Raw genomic sequence first — 22,603 nt, 5'->3', positions numbered from 1 at the left:
AAATGTGCTAAAGGATATTTACCTGGTTTCAAAATCATCCAATTTCTTTGACTTTGTGTGAAAATGTCACATACAAGTTCACTTACAGTAACACATTCAGCTTGTGGACATAGCTGGTGCTGTTTTAATAAATACAACGCATTGCTCATCACCAAACACATTCCATCCAAAGTCTTTATTTCACCATGAAACATGTGCTTCCTTGGCTCCAGCTTTGACCCAATTTCATTGATCTTTACACTGAAAACAGCATGAGCTAAAACTCTTAGATTTACCAGTTTCACAGCCAGATTTCATTTGAAAGGTTGAGGATCTACACATAGAAGCATTGGCATTGTTAAAGAATACATACCAGCCACTGACTGTATATCAGAAACAATGAACCACAGAGCCCACTAAACAGATTTAATCTTTAATCAGATTTAATTATCAACATTTGGTCACAGCAAATACATTTTTTATGTAAACCACACAAAATGAGAATACAAAACATTAGAAATATGGTATGTAACATTCATTTGTTTTTTAAGGCTACACCAGCGACTGCTCTAGGAGGATGTGTTTGATAGATCCTGCTGAACCTAGACGGACAGGCTGCTCTGAGTCTGGAGTCCTGTTAGAGTGAGGGGTGTTGCCTGTATCTGCAAAGGAGACTATTTCATCTAATCCTTCACACACAACACTCATACATGAGGAGATAAAACTATAAAAAGACCTGAATTAAATCAGCCGCTGCCATGCATATTCTTTAGAACGCTTGGCACCGCCACCATTTTTACTTCAGGCACGGCCGAAGCATCTGCCCTGACTCGCCACTAATCTTGGCCTCCCTTACCTTCCCCAGAGTAATGCAGTCTAATGAATGTCTGCAACCAGACAGGTTACTTTGTGATAGTTGTACCCAATTGTTAAGTGCTATGTTAGTGTTTAAAGTTTTCTGTTAAGCAGGTCAAGAATTTCAGCAACATGTGTACTTGATTGATATTTTTAATGGTCCTGGTTTAATAGTTAACAAAAGTAAAGCAAATAAAACTCCCAGAGTCATTCGTAACATTCAACTGGTTTAAGTAAACTGCACTGTAATTTGAAGAACAGTTAAGCATTTTTACCAAGGAAAATTGAAATGATAACCAATGCTTAAAATGATCACTTACACTTCATTGTGCCAAGGTGCTGGTTGTTTTTTGATTGCTTGTTTGATTGCTTGATCAATAAGCGACCAACAACCAATGAGCAAGATGGGCTGAATGGCCTCCTCTCGTTTGTAAACTTTCTTATGTTCTTATATGGATACACACACTTCAAGAATGCTAATAAACTAGTTTCTTCTTGCATCTGATCGCTCACACAGCCTCATTCTGAGATAGACAAACACAGGAAGGAAGTAGACCAGAAGATTTATTTTACTTTAAATAGAAAATCAAAAGATTTTCAGCACAAAGTGACAAGCAATAATTAATATTGCTTTAGAAATGCAAGACATACATTTATAATCTGTGGTTATCACAAAACAATCTTTAAATAAATCAGACATGATATCTATTTCTACCCTCCTATCTGAAAAACGCAGACAAGATTCTGACAATGGCTGAACTTTAGTATCATCAACAGCCCAGGACGCAATGCGGTGATGTACATTCAACTCAGGTGGGTCATTTCTGAGACAGTGTTTTATTCACACAAAACGTAAATTACCTAGGGAATTACTTTTCAACTTTTACTCTGGATCGTTCACCAGGAGAATAGAAATATCTTCTAATGATCACAGTGTATCCAGTTCACGCTCCCTCCTGCAGCAATGCTGGTGCTCTGATTAAAATGAGTGGTGTAGTGTGGGAACAGAAAACAAGCACTGTTGCAGGAGGGAGCGTGATCTGGATACACTGCGATCATTAGAAGAAGACATCTGTATTCTCCTGGTGAACGATCCCGAGTGTTGAGAAATGTATTGCCCAGTTAATTTATGACCCATGATGTGTTATTAAAAATTCCAAAAGAGCTGTTTAAAAATATAATGCTGTGATACGGACAACATGGGACACAGCAAAGATAATATAATTTCTTGTAAATAAGAGAAGTCTGACCTCGAGCAGTGAGGAGTTTGAGACAAGAGAGGAATGGAAATGCAAATATGATGGTCTAAACTAGTTAGCCATCAACTACGAGCTAGTGTGTGTGTGTGCGTGTGTGTGTACACATGTGCGCGTGCTTTCTAGTTTCAAACTGGCTTAGAAAAAAAATGTGAATTAGTGAATGGCCTTTATATGGTTTGTACTGTCAAAAATAAACTGCGAATGACATAGTCTGTATTCTTTACATAAATATGAAAGTCTAAGCAATGTGTAAGCTCACACTCAGCACAGCCAGGAGCTGCGTGTCAGTGCTTTACTCGTAGATCCAGGGTTCTCCAGCATCCTCCCAGCAGACCAGCTCATGCTGCTTGAACCAGAGGGAGACCTCCCTCTGAGCGCTCTCCACAGAGTCACTGCCATGAATCACATTCCTGCACACAAACAACACAGTTAACAGTAGAGGGCACCAGCGCTCATGCCTGTACCACTGAGACCAGGCTTCCAATACCAGCATTCACTGATACACGAGGAGTCGTGATGCTTTCTTTACATGATGTTCACTATTACACTATCATAATAGATTTATGGTTCATATTGTGATACAAGACCAAAAGCACAACGCAGCTCGTATTGTGATGCATATCATTGGTAGTGCTGAAGAATAATCTTTCAAAATAAAAAAACAATATTAATTTAATTTGCTGGAAAACCAAAGTACCATATTACAAAAAAAAATAAATAAACAACCTTTATTAAGTGCTTCAGCAGTGTTACAGTTCTTGGGGTCCTCATTCAAAAAATGGAGACCTGTATGCGCTGATTGTATCCATCTGTAACAATAACCGCCTTCATTTCCCCCCTCTCCTCCCAGGGTTGGGCCCTCTCCCCTCCCAGGGTTTGGCCCTCTCCCCTCCCCTCCCAGGGTTTGGCCCTCTCCCCTCCCCTCCCAGGGTTTGGCCCTCTCCCCTCCCCTCCCAGGGTTTGGCCCTCTCTTCTCCCAGGGTTTGGTCCTCTGCCCTCCCAGCGTTTGCTCGACTCACCTGCCCACCTCCACACAGTAATCTCCTCGGATGGTGCCGGGGGCAGAGTCAGCAGGGTTGGTTTCTCCTAGCATCTTACGTGAGGTCTTTACCACATCCAGCCCCTGCCAAACCTGAAAGGCAACAAGCAAACTCACTGAGACAGCGCCATCACTGGAGCACTCTGGACAGGGCAAATTAAACTGTTAAAGGGATACGTTTTCAATATTTAAATCCCCCCCCCCCCCCCCCCCCGACAAAGTTTTTAGATCAATCTGTTACTAGGAACCGGACAAGCACACATGTGCCGCATGGACTGCTCACGTATTGTGAATATTTATTTAAATCAAAAATAAAGAAATTGGCTGGTTACCATGGCGACGACAGGGCCAGAGCCCATGTATCGGACCAGTCCTTTATAAAAGGGTTTGTTCCTCAGCTCCAAGTAATGTTCTTTCAGGAGGCTCTCTGAGGCCTGCAAGGACACAAACACAGATTGGAATCATTCAAAAACACTGCACTAAACATACAGTCACTTCACACAGAGGACAATACTAAAACACTGCACTAAACATACAGTCACTTCACAGAGGACAATACTAAAACACTGCACTAAACATACAGTCACTTCACACAGAGGACAATACTAAAACACTGCACTAAACATACAGTCACTTCACACAGAGGACAATACTAAAACACTGCACTAAACATACAGTCACTTCACACAGAGGACAATACTAAAACACTGCACTAAACATACAGTCACTTCACACAGAGGACAATACCAAAACACTGCACTAAACATACAGTCACTTCACACAGAGGACAATACCAAAACACTGCACTAAACATACAGTCAATTCACATAGAGAAGAATAGTGAATTATCTCTGTCTCTCGCAGCACTGTGCATAGCTGTAACCAGTAAGCAGTCCCACACCAATCAATGTATTCCACAAGTTACCTGCACCAGCTTCAGCCCCACCAGTTTGAAGCCCTTCTGTTCGAAGCGGCGCATGATCTCCCCCACTAGGCGGCGCTGCACGCCGTCCGGTTTCACTGCGATGAACGTGCGCTCGTGAATCCCAGTCCATGCTGCCAGAAACACAGAAACAAAACGCGTGTGACAGCAGCACAAACACAGTGCACTTCGTGTGTCAGTGAAACAACATACAGTAAACCCTACTTTAAGACAGTTTTATGGAACCATGTCCAATAGAAAAAGGTGTGTTTGTCTAATATGTATCAGATAATCTTTTTTTTTTTTTAATTTAGTTGTCGCCAATGGATTTTTTACCCCTTTTTTTCCCCCAATTTGGAATCACCAATTGTATGTATTGATCTTGGTCCACCGCTGCAACCCCCGCGCCGTCTTCACGAACTGGCAGCAGACACATGCGTCCTCCGAAACGTGCCCTGCCAGGCTGTTTACACAGCGAAGCCATCAGACCTATAGTGCCGGAGGACAACACAGATCTGAATGGCTCCACAGCAGACCCGCAGGCGCCCTGCCAGCCACAGGAGTCGCTGATGAGTCGAGGGTTACCCTGCCGACCTGAGCCCTCCCTACCGGACAGCGCTCGGCCAATTGTGCACCGCCCCCTGGGAACTCCCAGTCACGGTCTGCAAATGACATAGCCTGGATACGAACCTACGATCTCCAGGCTATAGGGCACATCCTGCACTCCACGCAGAGCGCCTTTACTGGATGCGCCACTCAGGAGCCCCCAGTTTTTGAAACCTTTAACCTTTTTTTAGCATCAAACAAAGAGCTAATTACTGTATAATGTGTTTATCATTAAAACTGTAGATAACTTTTCACACTGGCGCTTCTACCAGGGTCCCGACCCGGGTTCTGGCTACCCGGGTCACAATCCCGCGTAGTGTGACACCTCAAGATGTGGGTCGAGCGAGACAAAATGCACGATGGGAGTTTGTAAGCAGACAAAGTAACAAACAGCCACGCCTGCGTGAAGGTTTCACGTCCACAAGGAACATTTCTGTTTAGCCATATTTCTGTTGATTGAGACACACCATGAGCCAGATTGCGTTTGGTAATTAAAATTGTGAATTTCAGCATGAGGGGGTGTATGCAGCTGACAGTGACGAAATAATGATATGCAGATTTTGCAACTGTTGGCTGAAATGGGAGTCAAAAGATACCATTGTTAAGCATCTGTTTATTCCTTTGGGGGAAAATATGGATTGTTTGCTTACATTTTGTAAGTTGCTACTAATATGCTAATTCTTTGTTTTATTTCAAGTGGTGCAAACTTTGCACTGGAGCAAATACTGTTTTAGTTTTGAATGAATGAATCCGTTTTCCTCAGTGTTTAAATACTGAGAAACCCCAAGCTTGTGTACTGGAGCCCTGCGTCAGTGCAATGGGATTGAAATACAATTCCTATCGTTTTTATTTTAATAGGTAGATTGCTGGATGTGCAATTATCATGAGAGCCCCACAATAGTAGGTCAGTGTAAAATATATATATATATATATATATATATATATATATATATATATATATATATATATATATATATATATATATATATATATCTTACTGTATTTGTATAGAGGGCATGGGCAGTATTTACTGTAAATAAGCAGTTAATTAAAAAAGAGTGGGGCACTGTACGTTACCGTTACTGCCGCTCAACAGAAATTATGGTAACTAAATTATTTCTGTGCGATGTCAAAACGTAAAAAAAAAAAAAAAAAATCCCCATAATGTTTAACAAAAAAAAGTATGTAGTTAAAACATGATGTATACTATACTATTATTGATATACATCTATTTGAGTTGTTTTATTAATGTGTATCTATAATAAAACGAAATTTGTGAAAAAATGAAAAATGATTTTAATAAAATAATTTCACGGAGGCTCTATTTATATCGTGAATTACATATTTACAATAACTTCATAAATCTATTACAAACAGCAGCAAACGTGTATTCTAATATGAGCTTTACTTATATGGATTAAATACTGTATTAATTATTAAATATCAGTTCCTGTTCATTACAGTTCGAATCTGTATAGTTTTATTTAATTCATAGGCCTACGTCAAACAAGTCAGAAGTAAACATCCCTGGATTCCGTGTGGTGGTTTCTCAAAATCAGCTGTATCCCTAACCCTGTAACCCTTATTAAACTACATGTAACATGTGTGTCCCACAAATACAGACGATGCTGATGACGTTCTGACACGCTGGGTCTAGTCATCCAAAGTGTCAGCTGCCTGATACGAAGAGTCACTCCCAATGCAATTTAATAAGAACCCTTCTAACCGCTCACTTCCTTGTGCACACAAAGGGTTAATAAAGGGACGCTTCTACACACATTACTTAAGAATGGGTGTATTTTGGTAATGGCTGCAGAATTTCGACACGTCAACACAAGCATGGTTTTGAATGTGCATTTAAATTATTTCACTATGTAAGTAAAGTTATTTAATTAGAAAGCGTGATAATGGAAACTAAGCAGACGCTCCCGCTGACCGCTGATTTGCTGAGATATAGCGCCGCAGCGTGCCAGTACAACGCAATGAAGCATAGACTGATATGCCTTCTTTTCTTTTCCATGCAGAATTCTCGCACCCACGATGAGTAGTAGAAATGGGTAGACTACCAGGTTATAATGGAATACATACCACCTCCCTAAATCGTGTTCATTATTTGTCGTTGTGTTCTACTAATCTCTGGGAAATCTTTCAGGCCTCTTTGACTGCAAATTATTAACCAGATATCGTACACAAATACAATTTTAATTCATGCATAACGTTGTTCTTACCTGTCTGGAAGATGTTCGCAAAAATGGCTAAAACCAGGCAGATCATTATTGCATCAGAACCACACCACCACACTCACACAGGACGGGAACAGAGCGCGCACGCACCCACCCAAACCGAACAAAGAAGGGGGCGAGCACGTCGCGTCATTGCGGCGTGCAATACTTCCGGAAACTAAGCTGCAGTGAATTTTGTTTGATGGTGACATCTGTTGTTTCAGAAATCTCAAAGTAGTGTAACCAAGGCTTGCATTAATACAAACGTGCTGCATGTAAGCGTGAGAAATCCTGTCACATTACAATTACAACACGTTGTTTTGTATATATGTTTATATATTTATTTATATATAGTTATGCTACATCATTCTATATTCCTGTTTATTCTGTTATAACAGTAAAATATTATTCTATCTCTAAGTCTGAGTAAAATGGGAGCTAGGTTGGAGTCACGCTGACCAAAAAACACCTGTGAAATGAGCTAAGCTTGTCTTTGTCTAAGCTACTGGTGCCAAGGTTTATAACCTTTAGGAGAAAAGCAGAAATGAGAATCTCATTTAATAAACTCAAATGTTCACAGTCAAGTCTCTTATTTAGAGAAGCAAGCTTGATCCGAAAGTAGTCTTTAAGCTAAACACAGGTATTCTAGAATAATTCAAACAGAATATAAGTGTAAATGTTTTATTATAACAGAAGAACTGTAAGAGTTTGAAAATAAGAGAATATAGTGCAGAAATTAACTTAAAGTAAAAACTTCAGTCAAAGCATAATAGTACCAGTCTGTGTCAGGCATATAGTAGGATCTGCTAAAGAGAAGGTAATTCGTCTTTGTAACCTTTGCTTGCTTGCAGTACCAGGCAGGAGGTAACTGAAGGAAATAACTTTTTGGCAACTCATGCGAGTTTCAATGTTTGGGGGTTTGAAATCCAAGGTTGCTATAATGAGATATTTTACATATAAGAAATACCTTCTGTTATCAAGAAAGAATAACATCAGTTCAAAAGTTCACCTTACATATTTCGGAGATGTAGGAGATGGACTAGGGGATGATGGCTAATTAATTTTATGGCGGGAGTTGCCAGGTGTTTTGGGAATGTTGTTGACTCGAGGGACAGGAGCTGTTAAGGCTGATTAATGTTTAAGACTTAATTGAGACTTCTGACGTAAGAAGTGAGGCAACAAACTATAAAAACCGAGGTAAAATCCAAGTCAAGTGTCACCAACTTGCTAACTACAAGTTGTGTGATCCATGCTCTGAAGATCTCTGATCGAGCTGATTGCTGTTGGTGTCGTATTCAGAAGTCTTTGCCTTTGAAGGCGGTTCCTGTCCTATTTGGAATCTATATCTCTCTTATATTGATGCATTGTTATAAGGTATATGATTTATGTTTTAGTCTATGAGATTGATATATTGGATGTTTTAGGACTTAGCGGTGGGTGTCTTTAGTTTTATGCATGCATAGCCTAAGGGCAAAACATGTTAACCATAAATGTATTGAAGTTAAGGCACTGGACTGCCCAGATTGCCTGTCAGTTAGGATTCGACGTAGTCTGTAACTACTCAATCCATATTTTAGCATTTAATAAACCGAAGGGGTACTAATACTACTCTGATTCATTAAAACTTCAAATCGAATGAGTCTATGTGAGTTTCTTGATTATTAAAAGTCATCTGGATCCGTTGCAAGCCCAGTGCATGAACGATCCACTTACAATGAAACATCTTAATGTCCTCCTGAACGTCTCCCCTGAGTTTAAGAGTGGGCTTAGACTATATATATATATAAATAAAGAGTATGTGCAAACCTAACACTAGGAACTTCATCAATGTGAACCAGCGTTGCCCAATTTTTATTTCTAAATGGTCATTTATAAAATGTAATTCACTGAATATATTTTATATCTTTACAGAAAGCAATAAATTTAGGTCAAACTCTGTGCTACATGGTCTGTTTTTTGTTTTGTTTTATGTATTCTGGAGTGATATGTATTATATCAACATTTTCTTTTTTTCTTTCAGGCAGACAACATTCAGAAACGTTTTTATTTTGTGAATGTGAGCAAGAAGCTGTTTCACTTGTGTGCTTCAGGTTATGACTTGCAACACCCAAACTCCCAAGGGTGGCATTTTCCATTGAACTGATGGAATGGGTGCGGTTCATGCTCCTGCATGAACCGTGTTGGAATAAAAAGCTCCTGTTCAGCAGTTAAGCTGAGGCTGAAAGAAACCAACATTCTTTCTCATTCAAAAGCTGGCTTTCCATATCCCCCACCCCATACTATTCGTGTTGCTTTAAGTAGCTCACAACAGCTTGAAGTATTTTGCCACAATTGTTAACCCAATCCGTAGTATTTTTACTTCACCTGATTCTATTCCACTGGATAGGTAATGACTAAAGCTAAGGTTTACAATTTTAGAAAAGCAAACTACGAAGGTATGAAACAGAGACTAACAATCTACTCAGAGAAAGAATCCTTGAGGAGGTCCAGAAGCATTTAAACTAGAAAGGAAGGAGGGAGAAAACAAAAAAACAAAAGGGAGACCACATCAAAACAAGGGCAACAACTCAGGTAAGACAGCTATTAAATGTATTTATCTTAATGCTAGAAGTCTCAGAAACAAAATGTTAGAACTTGAAGCTACTGCACTAACAAGTAACTACGATGTGATAGGTGTTACAGAAACATGGTTGTCTGAGAGTGATGGAGACGAATATAATATTAGTGGGTACACACTGTATAGGAAAGACAGGCAGGACAGAAGAGGCGGAGGGGTAGCGCTATACATAAGAAATAGTCTTGAAGCCCAGGTGTTAAATCTGGACAAAGAAAACAAAGTCGAATAAATATGGGTCAGAATAATGGACAAAAATTCAAAGGGCATAATAATAGGAGCATGCTACAGACCGCCAAATTCAGACGCTGAGCAAAGTAATCTGTTATACAATGACATTAGAAAGGCGCGTAGAAAAGGAGAAGCCATAATAATGGGGGATTTCAACTTCCCCCACATAAAAAGGCAGAACCCGGTGGGGAGCACGACGGACGAAATTAAAATGGTGGAAATGACAAATGACTGCTTCCTAATGCAATTTGTCAAGGCACCGACTAGAGGGGAGGCATGCCTTGATTTAGTCTTTTCAAATAACAAAGACAGAGAATAACTAAAACAGAGGTCAGAGAGCCATTGGCAAACTCAGACCACAACATGGTCTCATTTGAAGTGTTTTTTAAAACCCCAAAAGTAATGACTAAAGCTAAGGTTTACAATTTTAGAAAAGCAAGCTATGAAGATATGAAACAGAGACTAACAGAAGTAGATTGGAGTAAAATAGAGAAAACATCCACAGAAAAAGGATGGCTGTTTTTTAAAAATGTAGTACTAGAGGCACAAAACAATTACATCCCAAAAGTAGACAAATCTAAATCTAAAACAAAATGGCCAAAATGGTTTAATAGATTAAAAAAATATTCAGCGAAAAAAGGCACTTTACAGAGCGTTTAAAAGGGACCAAAAACAAAGTACACAGAAAGAGTACTTGGAACTGCAAACACAAGTCAAAAAGGAAGTTAGAAAGGCCAAGAGAGAGATAGAAATCAATATTGCTAAGGGGGCTAAAACCAATTCCAAAATATTTTTCCAATATTATAACAAGAGAACATTCAAAGAGGAGGTTAAATGTCTAGAGATACAAATGGCAAAATCATAGACGAAGAAAAAAAAAAGCAAATATATTAAATGATTACTTTTCACAGGTTTTTACAAAGGAGGACACGGACAACATGCCCCACATGTCGACCTGTTCCTATCCAGTTTTAAATAACTTTAGCATAACAGAGGCAGAAGTGTTAAAGGGACTAGGAGCTTAAAGGGACTAGGAGCAGGGGTTGTACCGACAGACTGGAAAACTGCAAAAGTAATACCGATCCACAAAATGGGAGACAAAACCGAACCAGGTAACTAGACCAATAAGCCTGACATCTATTATATGTAAACTTATGGAAACTATAATAAGATCTAAAATGGAAAATTACCTATATTGTAACAATATCCTGGGAGACAGACAGCATGGTTTTAGGAAAGGGAGATCGTGTCTAACTAACCTGCTTGACTTTTTTGAGGATGCAACATTGGAAATGGATAATTGCAAAGCATACAACATGGTTTATTTAGATTTCCAGAAAGCTTTTGACAAAGTCCTGCATAAAAGATTAATTCTCAAACTGAAAGCAGTAGGGATTCAAGGAAATGCATGCACATGGATTAGGGAGTGGTTAACATGTAGAAAACACAAAGTACTGATTAGAGGAGAAACCTCAAAATGGAGCGAGGTAACCAGTGGTGTACCACAGGGATCAGTATTAGGTCCTCTGCTATTCCTAATCTACATTAATGATTTAGATTCTGGTATAGTAAGCAAACTTGTTAAATTTGCAGACGACACAAAAATAGGAGTGGCAAACACTGTTGCAGCAGCATTCAAAATGATCTAGACAGCATTCAGAACTGGGCAGACACATGGCAAATGACATTTAATAGAGAAAAATGTAAAGTATTGCATGCAGGCAATAAAAATGTGCATTATAAATATCATATGGGAGATACTGAAATTGAAGAAGGGAACTATGAAAAAGACCTAGGAATTTATGTTGACTCAGAAATGTCTTCATCTAGACAATGTGGGAAAGCTATAAAAAAGGCCAACAAGATGCTTGGATATATTGTGAGAAGTGTTGAATTTAAATCAAGGGAAGTAATGTTAAAACTTTGCAATGCATTAGCAAGACCTCATCTAGAATATTGTGTTCAGTTCTGGTCACCTCGTTACAAAAAGGATATTGCTGCTCTAGAAAGAGTGCAAAGAAGAGCAACCAGAATTATCCCGGGTTTAAAAGGCATGTCGTATGCAGACGGGCTAAAAGAATTGAATCTATTCAGTCTTGAACAAAGAAGACTATGCGGCGATCTGATTCAAACATTCAAAATCCTAAAAGGTATAGACAGTCGACCAAGGGGACTTTTATGACCTGAAAAAAGAAACAAGGACCAGGGGTCACAAATGGAGATTAGATAAAGGGGCATTCAGAACAGAAAATAGGAGGCACTTTTTACACAGAGAATTGTGAGGGTCTGGAACCAACTCCCCAGTAATGTTGTTGAAGCTGACACCCTGGGATCCTTCAAGAAGCTGCTTGATGAGATTCTGGGATCAATAAGCTACTAACAACCAAACAAGCAAGATGGGCTGAATGGCCTCCTCTCGTTTGTAAACTTTCTTATGTTCTTTTTTTTTTTTTTTAATTTAGTCGTCGCCAAATTTTTTACCCCGGTTTTTTCCCCAATTTAGTATGCCCAATTATTATCTGTATCCCCGGCTCACCGCTCGCAACCCCCCCCCCCCCCCCCGCCGCCGACGACGACTCGGGAAACGGAGGCTGGAACACGCGTCCTCCAAAACATGCTCCTGCCAAGCCGTCATTTTTCGCCCTGCAGATCCACAGCAATGCTGGCGGCTCCACTGCAGAACCACAGATGCCCTATCGGCCACAGGGGTCTCTGATGCGCGGTGAGCCGTGGATTCCCCTGCCGACCTAAGCCCTCCCTACCTGTGCAGCGCTCAGCCAATTGTGCGCCGCCCCCTAGGAACTCCCGGTCACGGTCAGCTGTGACATAGCCTGGATTCGAACTTGCGATCTCCAGGCTATAGGGCACATCCTGCACTCCGTGCGGAGCACCTTTACTGGATGCGCCACTTGTTCTTATGTTCTTATGTTCTTAGAAGTAGATTGGAGTAAAATAGAGAAAACATCCACAGAAAAAGGATGGCTGTTTTTTTTAAAAAATGTAGTACTAGAGGCACAAAACAATTACATCCCAAAAGTAGACAAATCTAAATCTAAAACAAAATGGCCAAAATGGTTTAATAGATCAATTAAAAAAATATTCAGTAAAAAAAGGCACTTTACAGAGCGTTTAAAAGGGACCAAGAACAAAGTACACAGAAAGAGTACTTGAAACTGAAAGCGCAAGTCAAAAAGGAAGTTAGAAAGACCAAGAGAGAGATAGATATCAATATTGCTAAGGGGGCTAAAACCAATTCCAAAATGTTTTTCCAATAACCATTTTAATTATGTGTATGGCGTGTGTTTAATGATAATAAATAACTGATCATTTTTTAAATCTGGCTTTTTGTACAATTAACATGTTTTGACTTGATGACAATATAAAGAAAATATTGAATTTTAAGTACAAAACTTAAAATAATGATCTGCGATAAATTCACGATGTTTAATTTATAAACTAGTATTGTGTTTTTTATATACTGTTATTTTTGTTAACGGCTTCAGAGTTGCTACGGCATCAGTGAACTGAAGAAACAAAAACGCCAATTTTTCACCGAGGAAATTTGGTTACCATAAACCACATGAAAGAGAATTTGAACAGACACGAAATCCAAGCCGAACTGAACAAAACTCACAAAAAAAGTAACATATTCAGAGTGTTTTCTCAAATGAGTTTGTTTAATGCTGACATTAGGAGAACCGTGCAGAATTGCATAAACTGGATTTTCTTACTGTAGGCATTCAAGAAATGTATTCATTATGGGTTTAGTGCATGCTGGGGGGGGGTCACGTACTCACCTGTATTATAATATATACTGCTGAACTGTATGGGGGCCACATTAAAAAAGAAAAGAAGTGAATGCATAATGGTTCTGTCAAAGTATGCTCTCGGGAACGTCTCCAGGTAGTCGACAGTTTTAATTATTATAATTAGTAATGCATTTCCAGGTAGTCGACAGTCATTATTTAATAATGACAATAATGTATTATGTCCTTTAAATATTTGTTTTTATTATTTGAAAATGTTTTTTTTTTTATAGTATCATATACCCCATACACCAGTCTCTAAAACAGGGCCCTTGTTTTTCATCTTTATTTTTAAATAAATATTATATTTTTAATTATGTTACATTTGACACATATATTATTCTATTCACAGTCCACAGCCTCCCAGCTCAGTCACACTCACCGGACTGGGGTGGGCAGCTATGAAGACATCGTCATCACGCCTCTGCTGGGCATGCCTCAGGCTCTTGGAAGCGGGATGTCTTTATACAGTCGATTCATTCTTTGCGTGGTATCTCTGCACCAATGCTGTTTATATACAGGACAGCCCACTGTGGAGCCGTGTCATAAACATACCTACTGTAGGTATCAGAGGTGCTATTTTACAACAAACACGTGCTACAGCAAACATATATTTTCATTTTACGACATTAGGTTAAAGAAAGTTTTCAGTTTCTGTGCTTTATTTTCAGGATATCTGTCAAACTTGCATTTCCTAGGTCATCTCAGCAGTTTCTTTCCGGTCATGTTGCTGGCTGAAAGCATGTCAGTTAATAGGGAAAATAAGTGATTGGTTATTGGAAGGAAATAATTCATTGTAATTGCATAAATCCTACCCATATTGCACTTCCATTAATTACATAGGTCTCCAATGCTCAGTAAAACAGACATCTATCTGGTTGTACACTAGGTTGAAGAACACTCTCAAGTTTGCTTGCCTTGGCTTCCAGTGTTACTGCTTTACTCCCAGGAAGTGCAAGGCAGTCTAAAAGCATGGCTGCAAACAGAGATGTCTTTGATCTAGTGTAGGACCAGATATCCGGTTTTAAAGTGAAAATACATTTGCTTCTTTCAAAACTGCATGCAAGTACGTGCATGGTGGCAAACATTTAAGGAACTATTTTGTTAGCTATAAAACTGCAAGGAATATAATGTGGCATTTTTTGGATGTTCTTATGAAAACACAGGCAGAGTTGCATTGGTTAGGGAGGAACATTATCTGGAGACACCTCATCTCACTAATAGTCAGGTGGCTGAGTATGTGTCTTGTAGCACCAGTTATATTATCTGAACTGTCAGAGTAAGTCTCAAAGTCATGTGTAAATTGTATGTTATTTATTTTACTTCAGTAATTGTCAATTTTATTTTATGAAATCAAAAGTTACAGCAGTTACACATTTACTAAAGGGGAAAACAGACTTAACATGACCATTTCAATCAATTTGCACAGAACTAGAACCCCTTTTGCATTGCATTCCCTGTGCATTTGGTAATACGTGGTGTGAAGCACAGCACCCCGTCCTCTCAGCACCCCGTTCTCTCAGCAGGATCCCAGTTCCCAGATCCCTCATACCGGGGTCCCTTCTGCCTGCTGGTTGGCATCCATCCTTTTGAAATAGTCCTTTGGGAAGTGCCCATTTCTGTGGAGGTCAATGGCAGGCTCCTGGCCCACAGGCATGCCCTCTTTGTGTCTCTGTGCCAGGATCATGGCGCGGAGCAGGGGCGGGTAGGGCACATAGCGCACACCTGTCTCGGGCATAGGGGTGAAGTGCTTAAACTCTTCCTCCTCATGTTGAGGAATCAGCCGCCAGTCGTGGTACATGGCCTTGTCTATCTCCTTCACCTCCTTCTCTGTCTTCCCTAAGAATGAAACAAAATGAATTCAAAAGGAGTCTGTGTGCCCTGGGTGCATGCAGCGCTGTAGACACACTGCATTCCCAGGATTTAGAGGAGAGAACCTAACAAAAGAAATCTACTTGCCATGCACTTTCTTCCATTATACAGGGATGTAATGTTCCGATTTGAATGGCACATGTTACAGCAAACATGGACTATCACTTTGAAACATGATGAGGTAATAGAAAGTCCTCAGTTTGTATGACTTGACTTCCAGGAAGTCTGTTACTGCTTTACGTACTGGCTGCAAAGCATGTCAGTCACTAGGGGAAGCAGCTTGTTGTTTAGGAATTAAGGCAGTGAAGAGGTGGGGACAATTTCATTCTCCAGGTCAATCAACCTAGGAAGTGCAAGCATGAATCTGAAAGCATGTCCTGCAAACAGAGATTTCTTTAATCTAATGCAGTACCAGATACATTTTAAATTGGAATTACATGTCTGCTAAAATGTGAGATATATAATGAATGGATGTGCATGGCAGGTAACATTTTGTTTGCTAAATTAGAAGATTAAGTAGCCTGAATTATTCTTATTATTGTTTTTTTTTTTTTTTTTTTTTTACTGTTCTTAACTTTTCATGATATTTCTTAGACCAGTGGTTTTCAAGCTGTGGTCTGCGTACCAGTACTGGTACTGGTACGTGACGGGCTTGCAACTGGTACGCACTGACAGTTGTTTTTTTAGTACGATATGATTCCTCAATCACAATACTCCCTCAATCACACCATCGTAATGGATCAATCTGTACCACTGAATCACAGAGAAATGAGAAATTATGATGCTCCAGACGGACACTAAAATGGTTGCAAATGCGACAACAAAAAAGTGTTTTTTCAGGGTTAGGCACAAAAATGCTGTCTCTCCCTTTAAAAGCATGTGTCAATATTTATGAATGCGACATGACATCAGTCTGTATATTTAAAAAAAAAAAAACGCATATGACATGTTTTAATAAACTTTAAGTGCAAGAAGGACGGTAACAATTTGATCGAATAATTTTTTTTTTATGAACAGTTGAATAAATGTTGAACAAAAATAAAAAACAGGTTTTGTGTTGCACACGTGCCATTAACAAAATACCTTGGAAACTTAAAATAAAGAAAATAATTTACGAAGGGCTGTAATGCAGCAAAAAGCGCAACAATTAAACAAAAAAAGGAAGTGAAAAGGTTACCGTACCAAGCTGAAACAAGTTATCTTTGTGAACAATAAACCAACATTGTCTTTTGCCAGTCAAATCTTAGAGTGCCTAAATAAAGTTTTGAGTCAACAAACTGATTCTTTTCATCTGTTGCATCTATCATTTTTCTCGATATCTCTGATCACTACTTTATCTCTTCCTACTCCACCAACCCCCCGTCACCTTCCGTTGAAACCTCTGTTGTCTCTCTCCCTCAGTCTTCTCCTCTGCTGCTCTCTTGCACCTCCCCTATCGACTTCTTCTCCCAACTCTCTGTAGACTCAGCTACCTCCACCCTCTTCTCGTCCCTCACTCCTGCCTCAACTCCCTTTGCCCCCTCACCCTGCCCGCCCCTCCCTGTCCCAGCCCTGGCTCTCCTCCGTGCTCCGCTAGGCTTGTACCGAACTGCGCTCTGCTGAAAAGAAATGGAAGAAAACCAATCTCCCTGTTGCCTTGGATCTCTATCTCTCGCGCCTCACTTCATCAACATACACAAGATTTTTTAAATAGTACACCAATACCAATAAAAAAAAAAACTATTGCTTTTGACTGCTGGCAAGTTTAAATGTTAGAGTACAAAACTTAGTTAAAGGTCCTTTCACACAAACGTAACATTCTTTTTGTTTTATTTAAGAATACTGTATGATGCAGGCTTTCACACCGGCAGTGTAGCGAAACAGATGGTGTCTGAAATAAACTGTGTTACTATTTCTCTGTGCGTGTCCTGTGTAAATGTCTGCTTTATATATATATACAAAATACAAAATACAAATCTCATTCGCTGACCTGCATAGCTACACGTAAATGCTGTGTGCTACACAACCAAACAATTTACAGATACTCGCAGGTTTGTATTTTCAGTGCACGACATACTGCATTTTTAAAAGGAAATAAAGGAAGTGCCTACAAATGTTTTTACATCCATTTCCAAGACTTCATTGACTTCTGTTCAAATTCATGATTTCTGTGACCTCCATGGCCTCTATGACAAAATCATATCCTTAATCATCATTATATTTCCTGTATCTTGTGCTTTACTCTTACAGGTATCCGTATCCATGGTTTTTGTAATTGATCTCATTTGAAATCGTTCTTATCCATTTACTGGACTTACTACTTGCTCTTAATGGACTTTACTCATAACCAAATATTTAAGTTTAACTGTTCTTAGTCGTAATCACTCTCAAATGTAATTATTTACTGTCATTTTTATTTTCTCTCATTTGAACTTACTAGTGATTGTTTTGTATTCTATAACTGCATTATCTGTAATGTGATACTTTGTAACAACTGTAAGTCACCCTGGATAAGAGCGTCTGCTAAGAAATAAATAATAATAATAATTTAGTTATACTGTTTACTGTCAAGAGTTTAAGGATAATTTAATTGTCCAGCAGATTTCCCAGTTAGATGATGAGCTGATAACATCTCTTCAGCCAAAGAAGCAGACACGGTCATTTAAGAGTACCATTACCATAATGTAAAACAGAATGTAGCGTGAGTTTTGTACTAACAGGGTCAGCTCTTGCAGGGAAAACAAAAGTTTATTTCTCAAACTGACCATTTGAAGAAATGTGAAAGCAGAACGCACAGAAATACTTGGGAATGTAGGAAGTGTACTGCTGAGAAGAAATTAAAAAAATTAACGGAATTAAAAGTGAAATGTACTGCAGCTTACTTGCAGTAAAAAAAACACCATTCACTATATTTAACTCTCAGATTGTGCTAATGACACTATCTAAAATATATGGCCATGTGCTTGCTGTGGTGTATTTAATATTGTAAATATAGCAGAACGAACTCACTTTAAACTTGTTTATACTGAAAAATAAACAGTAACATGTAATCATAAGAGCTGTCTGTGTTACATGCTGTCAGATCAGGACTTCACTCTGAGCATGAGACTGCACCATGCTAGTTCCATATTACAACTCCACACAAATTAAAGGTGCAGTCACCAATTCCATACACAACACTTGCTAAATATGTAAAATACAAACATGCTGAGTTAATTACAGTCTTCAGCTGCATAGATTTAAGCAAGAGAACCCGAAGAGGGTTTGATTGTCTGTAAGGCCAGCCTCGTGTCGTTAAACGTCCTGAGCTGAAGGCGAGGGAGACTAACATAACGACAAAGCCCTCTTACAAGGGTTCTATTGCTATTAGGAAATTGATCCGTTATTTTTTGCGTGATTTTATGCAGCATAGTTTTTGTTGCTAATGAATACATGCGTTTTCCTCATCATTCTGTGAGTAATGCGGTTTGCTCAGAATTCCATCTGTCTCTTAGCCTTCAGTCGGGCTTCATCAGAGCGGTGGACGTATTGTGGGTATTTCCAATTGCCAAATAATACAAAGCTTCTAGGTACAATACTTACAAAGAGAGTGTACAATTTAAGAACAGAGATTTTCTTTCAAACAGCTGAAAAAAAGGAAAGCTAACATTTGCGGTTCTTTATCAGAGATTTAAGCCCTTGTATTGACCAATCAGGTTAAAGGAAATCCCCGATCCATTCAGCAGAATGAGACGACAAACAAGTGAGTACAGACACAGCAAACCTGGTTGTAATGGGGTAGGTCTCGGTTTTACAACAGCAGTTTAAGATTGCACAGTTACTGGTACACCTGGTGGTCCCTGCTGGAAACACTGGTACTTGAGAGGAAAAGGCTGAACCACTCACTACCTTAGTAGATAGTGAGAGCGTTAAGGTGCTTTCGCTAGTTCAGGAGCTGTTCTTCAGTCCATCATGTATGTAACCTGAGCTAGATTAGCCCCAGTGGCTTATAGAAGCCTACATTACATATGTCCAGGGAAGACAACTACAACTACAGCAAAATCATTGAGTGCAGGAAGAGGGCAGGAAAGAAAACTATTTAAGCTGCTTGGTTAGAAGTAGAAAACAGTGCCTAAGCTGGCCTATAGAAAGCAATCAGAATAGTTTACAATTCAGTTACTCTCAGAGAGTCTTTCCTTTATAACAGCTGGCTTTACTGTGCAACCTACAGGGATTTGAACAGCATTTTAAAGCCATGTCCTTGCCTTGTCCTTCAGTGGCATTGACATGTCCATGACTGATTTTTCCTTTTCTGATTATGGCAGGAACCCCAATCTGAATTCTGAGGTGGAATATAGAAGAAACCAAGTCAAACAGATGAAGGTGTATTAAACTGAATACAGCTCAAAATAAGAGGTTTTGAGAACCCTTGTGTTACGGCCGGCGTACCACGCTCCTCACCTTTAAATGTCAGGATGCCCCAAGCTTTTCCATGGTCCATGTTCTGGAATTACAGAAGAGGCAGAGAGTCAGACTGTGTGCTACAGGAGCCAGGGCTGGACCAGGGGAGGTCAACTGACTTCGCTCTCAAGTCATTAGACAGGGTGATGCACAAACAATGATGTCATACAGGGTGATGCATAAACAATGATGTCATACAGGGTGATGCATAAACAATGATGTCATACAGGGTGATGCATAAACAATGATGTCATACAGGGTGATGCATAAACAATGATGTCATACAGGGTGGTGCACAAACAATGATGTCATACAGGGCGATGCATAAACAATGATGTCATACAGGGTGATGCACAAACAATGATGTCATTATACAGGGTGATGCAAAAACAATGTATATAAACAAATATTACCACACGTTTGACGTGAGCACTGGCATGTGGGAAGTCAGGAACTTTCTTTAACGTTGTGTAGTACAAGATGTTTTAAAATAAACACACATTTGCTGAAACACACTCTTTCAAAATTGCACATCTGCAACCTACTGAATGAAAGTGCACTGCAGAAATGAATGGAAGTGCACTGCAGAAATGAATGGAAGTGCACTGCAGAAATGTTATCTAAACTAAACCACTCAAAAGGAGCGCTTACTAATTAAGACTTTAAAATCCACAGCTTTCTCTTATTAGCTCACTGATTCCCGTTACTGTGCCAAGAATCATTTTCTGCACTTTTTTCCCCTTAATTCAGGATATGCAGACATTGCAAATATGAAACTAAAGACAACTTAATTAAGTTTATTTTGGTATTTTTTAATTTTACACTATGGAGTGTTAACAGTTATGGGTGAAGCTACACATAACTGATGGACCCCAATACCCCATTCAGCTTCAGAATTGTAGAACATGAAGTCTGAGGTATCAGGAAACACGACTCTACGCCAGGATTTTACGTCGTCGTTCACTCTCCAGCCACCCCCTTACCTCGGCAGTGTAGTCCACCCTGACCTTGGTCACTGTCCAGTAGCAGGGCTCCTGGTGCTGACAGAGCCACGACTTCCTAGTGAAGAGGCGGCCGATACCGAACAGGCGCATCCCGCTAAGCAGAGAGAACAGACGGCTCTCCTGGCGCACGTCCTCCCAGGCCAGCACAGGTAGCTGCTTCCCAGTAAACGGCCGGGTCATGGTGTTGTAGTCCAGGGCGTAGCGCTGGCAGTCCCGCGGGCGCTCCTTTTGGGCACGGTACTGCCGAATCTTCCTTGCCATCTCGGCGATCAGCCGCACACGCTTCTTAGGGGCCATTCTCCACTCTGCAGCACACGGGGATGAGAAAACAGTGAACACTGACTTGGGTCTCAATTAGGGTTCCCAACACCATTAAAATAAAGGCACCTCTCACAGGATCACTCTAAAGTGCACCTAATTTCCAACTTTACTCGTGCTGTTACTCCGCTGCACTAACAGTGTTGGGATTTTAGATACTTCAATCAAGTCCCAACTAATTGCTGTTTATCCTAATAATATTTCCTGAAAATACGTGATAGCACGTTGCATTCTCGTTGTAATGTGTAGTTCTGACACGACAGCCAGCGCGTTTTAAATATGACGTTGTGATATGAACAGCTCTGTAACTGTTTGAAACGGTAATTACCAATACGATTCTGCAGTGCTCAAAATAAAAACCGAGCCAACTAAATAAACTGAAATACACACTTTTTTTCAGTATTAAAAACAAAAAAACTATTTTTTGATGTTACAGAATCGATCGCTTATTTAATCACACGCCTCTTTATGACATGAAAACTCTAGATAACCCCTTCTCGTTCTCTATATATTATTTTCGTTTTGATAAACTAAATATTAAAAGAAATCCCGAACCTGTCTTGCAATACTGACCTCAAAACAGCTTCACACGTGACCCTCTGGGAACGGAACCTAAGTGTATTCCTTCCGCCAACAACCAGACCCTGCAACACATTAGTTCCGCCTGCTGCTGCCTTGATTTTTCGCCGTCTTCTTGTTCAGTATGTCTATTCAGGATATATCATAACGTTGTTGGTTGTTTCTTATACATTTTATGCACCTGTAGCGTTAGTCTTTGATATCATACGAAACTATGTCAGCAAATGAACATGAACTTCAGGGAATTCTGAATGTTTGTAAAACTAGAATAGACACATTTTTATAGTCTAGTTTATTTATCTTTAAAAATCTCTGCACCTCTTATTGTTCTGTTCTTAATGTTTTATTGCATTAACCTTTTTTTCAGGATGCCTGCTGGATTCTGTTTTAAATTGACAATGCAGTTTATTTTAATTTTATCTTTTATCATCCTGTGAAGCGCCCTGTGGGCACTATTCTAAATACAGATTGGTTGGTTGATTGTATAGTTGAGAGTCTAAATTATAAAGGATGCAGCTAATTTACACACATCTTTATGATGTGTTATGTTTTAAATGTCATACATAAATAGGTGTTGTTTCTGTTGGATGCGCCATTTTCTTTTTTTTACAGCAGTGAAATATATTCCACCGTTAATTTACTAATATGTTTAACGAATGGATCTGTAATTTTTAAATGTTAGCAATAATTTCAACGAGGTAATATCTTTTATATTGCATTTAGTGGTGCTGGTTAGGTGGTGTTTTTGAATGGTCACGGAGACGTGGTCGTGCATTTTCTGGTACAACATTGGTGAAATGCACGCTGCTACGCAAATGCAAACAGCTTAGTAGAAGAGAATTGCAGCACAAATCAGATACATTTTAAAGCTCGGTAAT

At 39.5% G+C, this 22,603-nt stretch overlaps 3 protein-coding genes across 6 annotated transcripts in view; 1 reads left to right on the top strand and 2 right to left on the bottom strand.

The window, feature by feature from the left end:
* Positions 1–396: 396 nt before the first annotated feature.
* On the bottom strand, positions 397–7,031 carry nme3 (NME/NM23 nucleoside diphosphate kinase 3). Its single transcript, XM_034051740.3, has 5 exons — positions 6,889–7,031; positions 4,058–4,188; positions 3,465–3,566; positions 3,113–3,225; positions 397–2,503 (listed from the first exon to the last, which is right to left on the bottom strand). Exons 1-5 carry the CDS (start codon positions 6,932–6,934, stop codon positions 2,386–2,388), a joined length of 510 nt encoding a protein of 169 aa, XP_033907631.1. The 5' UTR covers positions 6,935–7,031; the 3' UTR covers positions 397–2,385.
* Positions 7,032–14,832: 7,801 nt separating this feature from the next.
* Positions 14,833–21,832, bottom strand: mrps34 (mitochondrial ribosomal protein S34). 2 transcript variants are annotated; one of them, XM_034052542.2, is made up of 4 exons: positions 21,720–21,832; positions 20,808–21,133; positions 19,825–19,867; positions 14,833–15,372 (listed from the first exon to the last, which is right to left on the bottom strand). In XM_034052542.2, the coding sequence occupies exons 2-4, from the start codon at positions 21,123–21,125 to the stop codon at positions 15,080–15,082; spliced, it is 654 nt and encodes a 217-aa protein (XP_033908433.1). In that variant the 5' UTR covers positions 21,126–21,133; positions 21,720–21,832; the 3' UTR covers positions 14,833–15,079. The 2 variants fall into 2 exon arrangements, with proteins under 2 accessions (XP_033908433.1, XP_058851982.1); XM_058995999.1 differs by having other exon boundaries at positions 21,702–21,763.
* The window catches only part of LOC117431536 (probable crossover junction endonuclease EME2), a 33,473-nt gene continuing 32,632 nt past the window's right edge, over positions 21,763–22,603 (top strand). Inside the window, exon 1 of one of the 3 annotated variants that reach the window (XM_034052539.3) lies at positions 21,763–21,847. The gene's annotated coding sequence lies outside the window, so the exon portion shown is untranslated. The other 2 variants (XM_058995998.1, XM_034052538.3) reach the window with 2 other exon arrangements.

This window comes from Acipenser ruthenus, chromosome 22, assembly GCF_902713425.1.
Source record: "Acipenser ruthenus chromosome 22, fAciRut3.2 maternal haplotype, whole genome shotgun sequence".
In the NCBI taxonomy this organism is placed as follows: Eukaryota; Metazoa; Chordata; class Actinopteri; order Acipenseriformes; family Acipenseridae; genus Acipenser; species Acipenser ruthenus.
The sequence above is the reverse complement of the archived record's forward strand: the minus strand, read 5'-3'. Positions and strand labels throughout refer to the sequence as shown.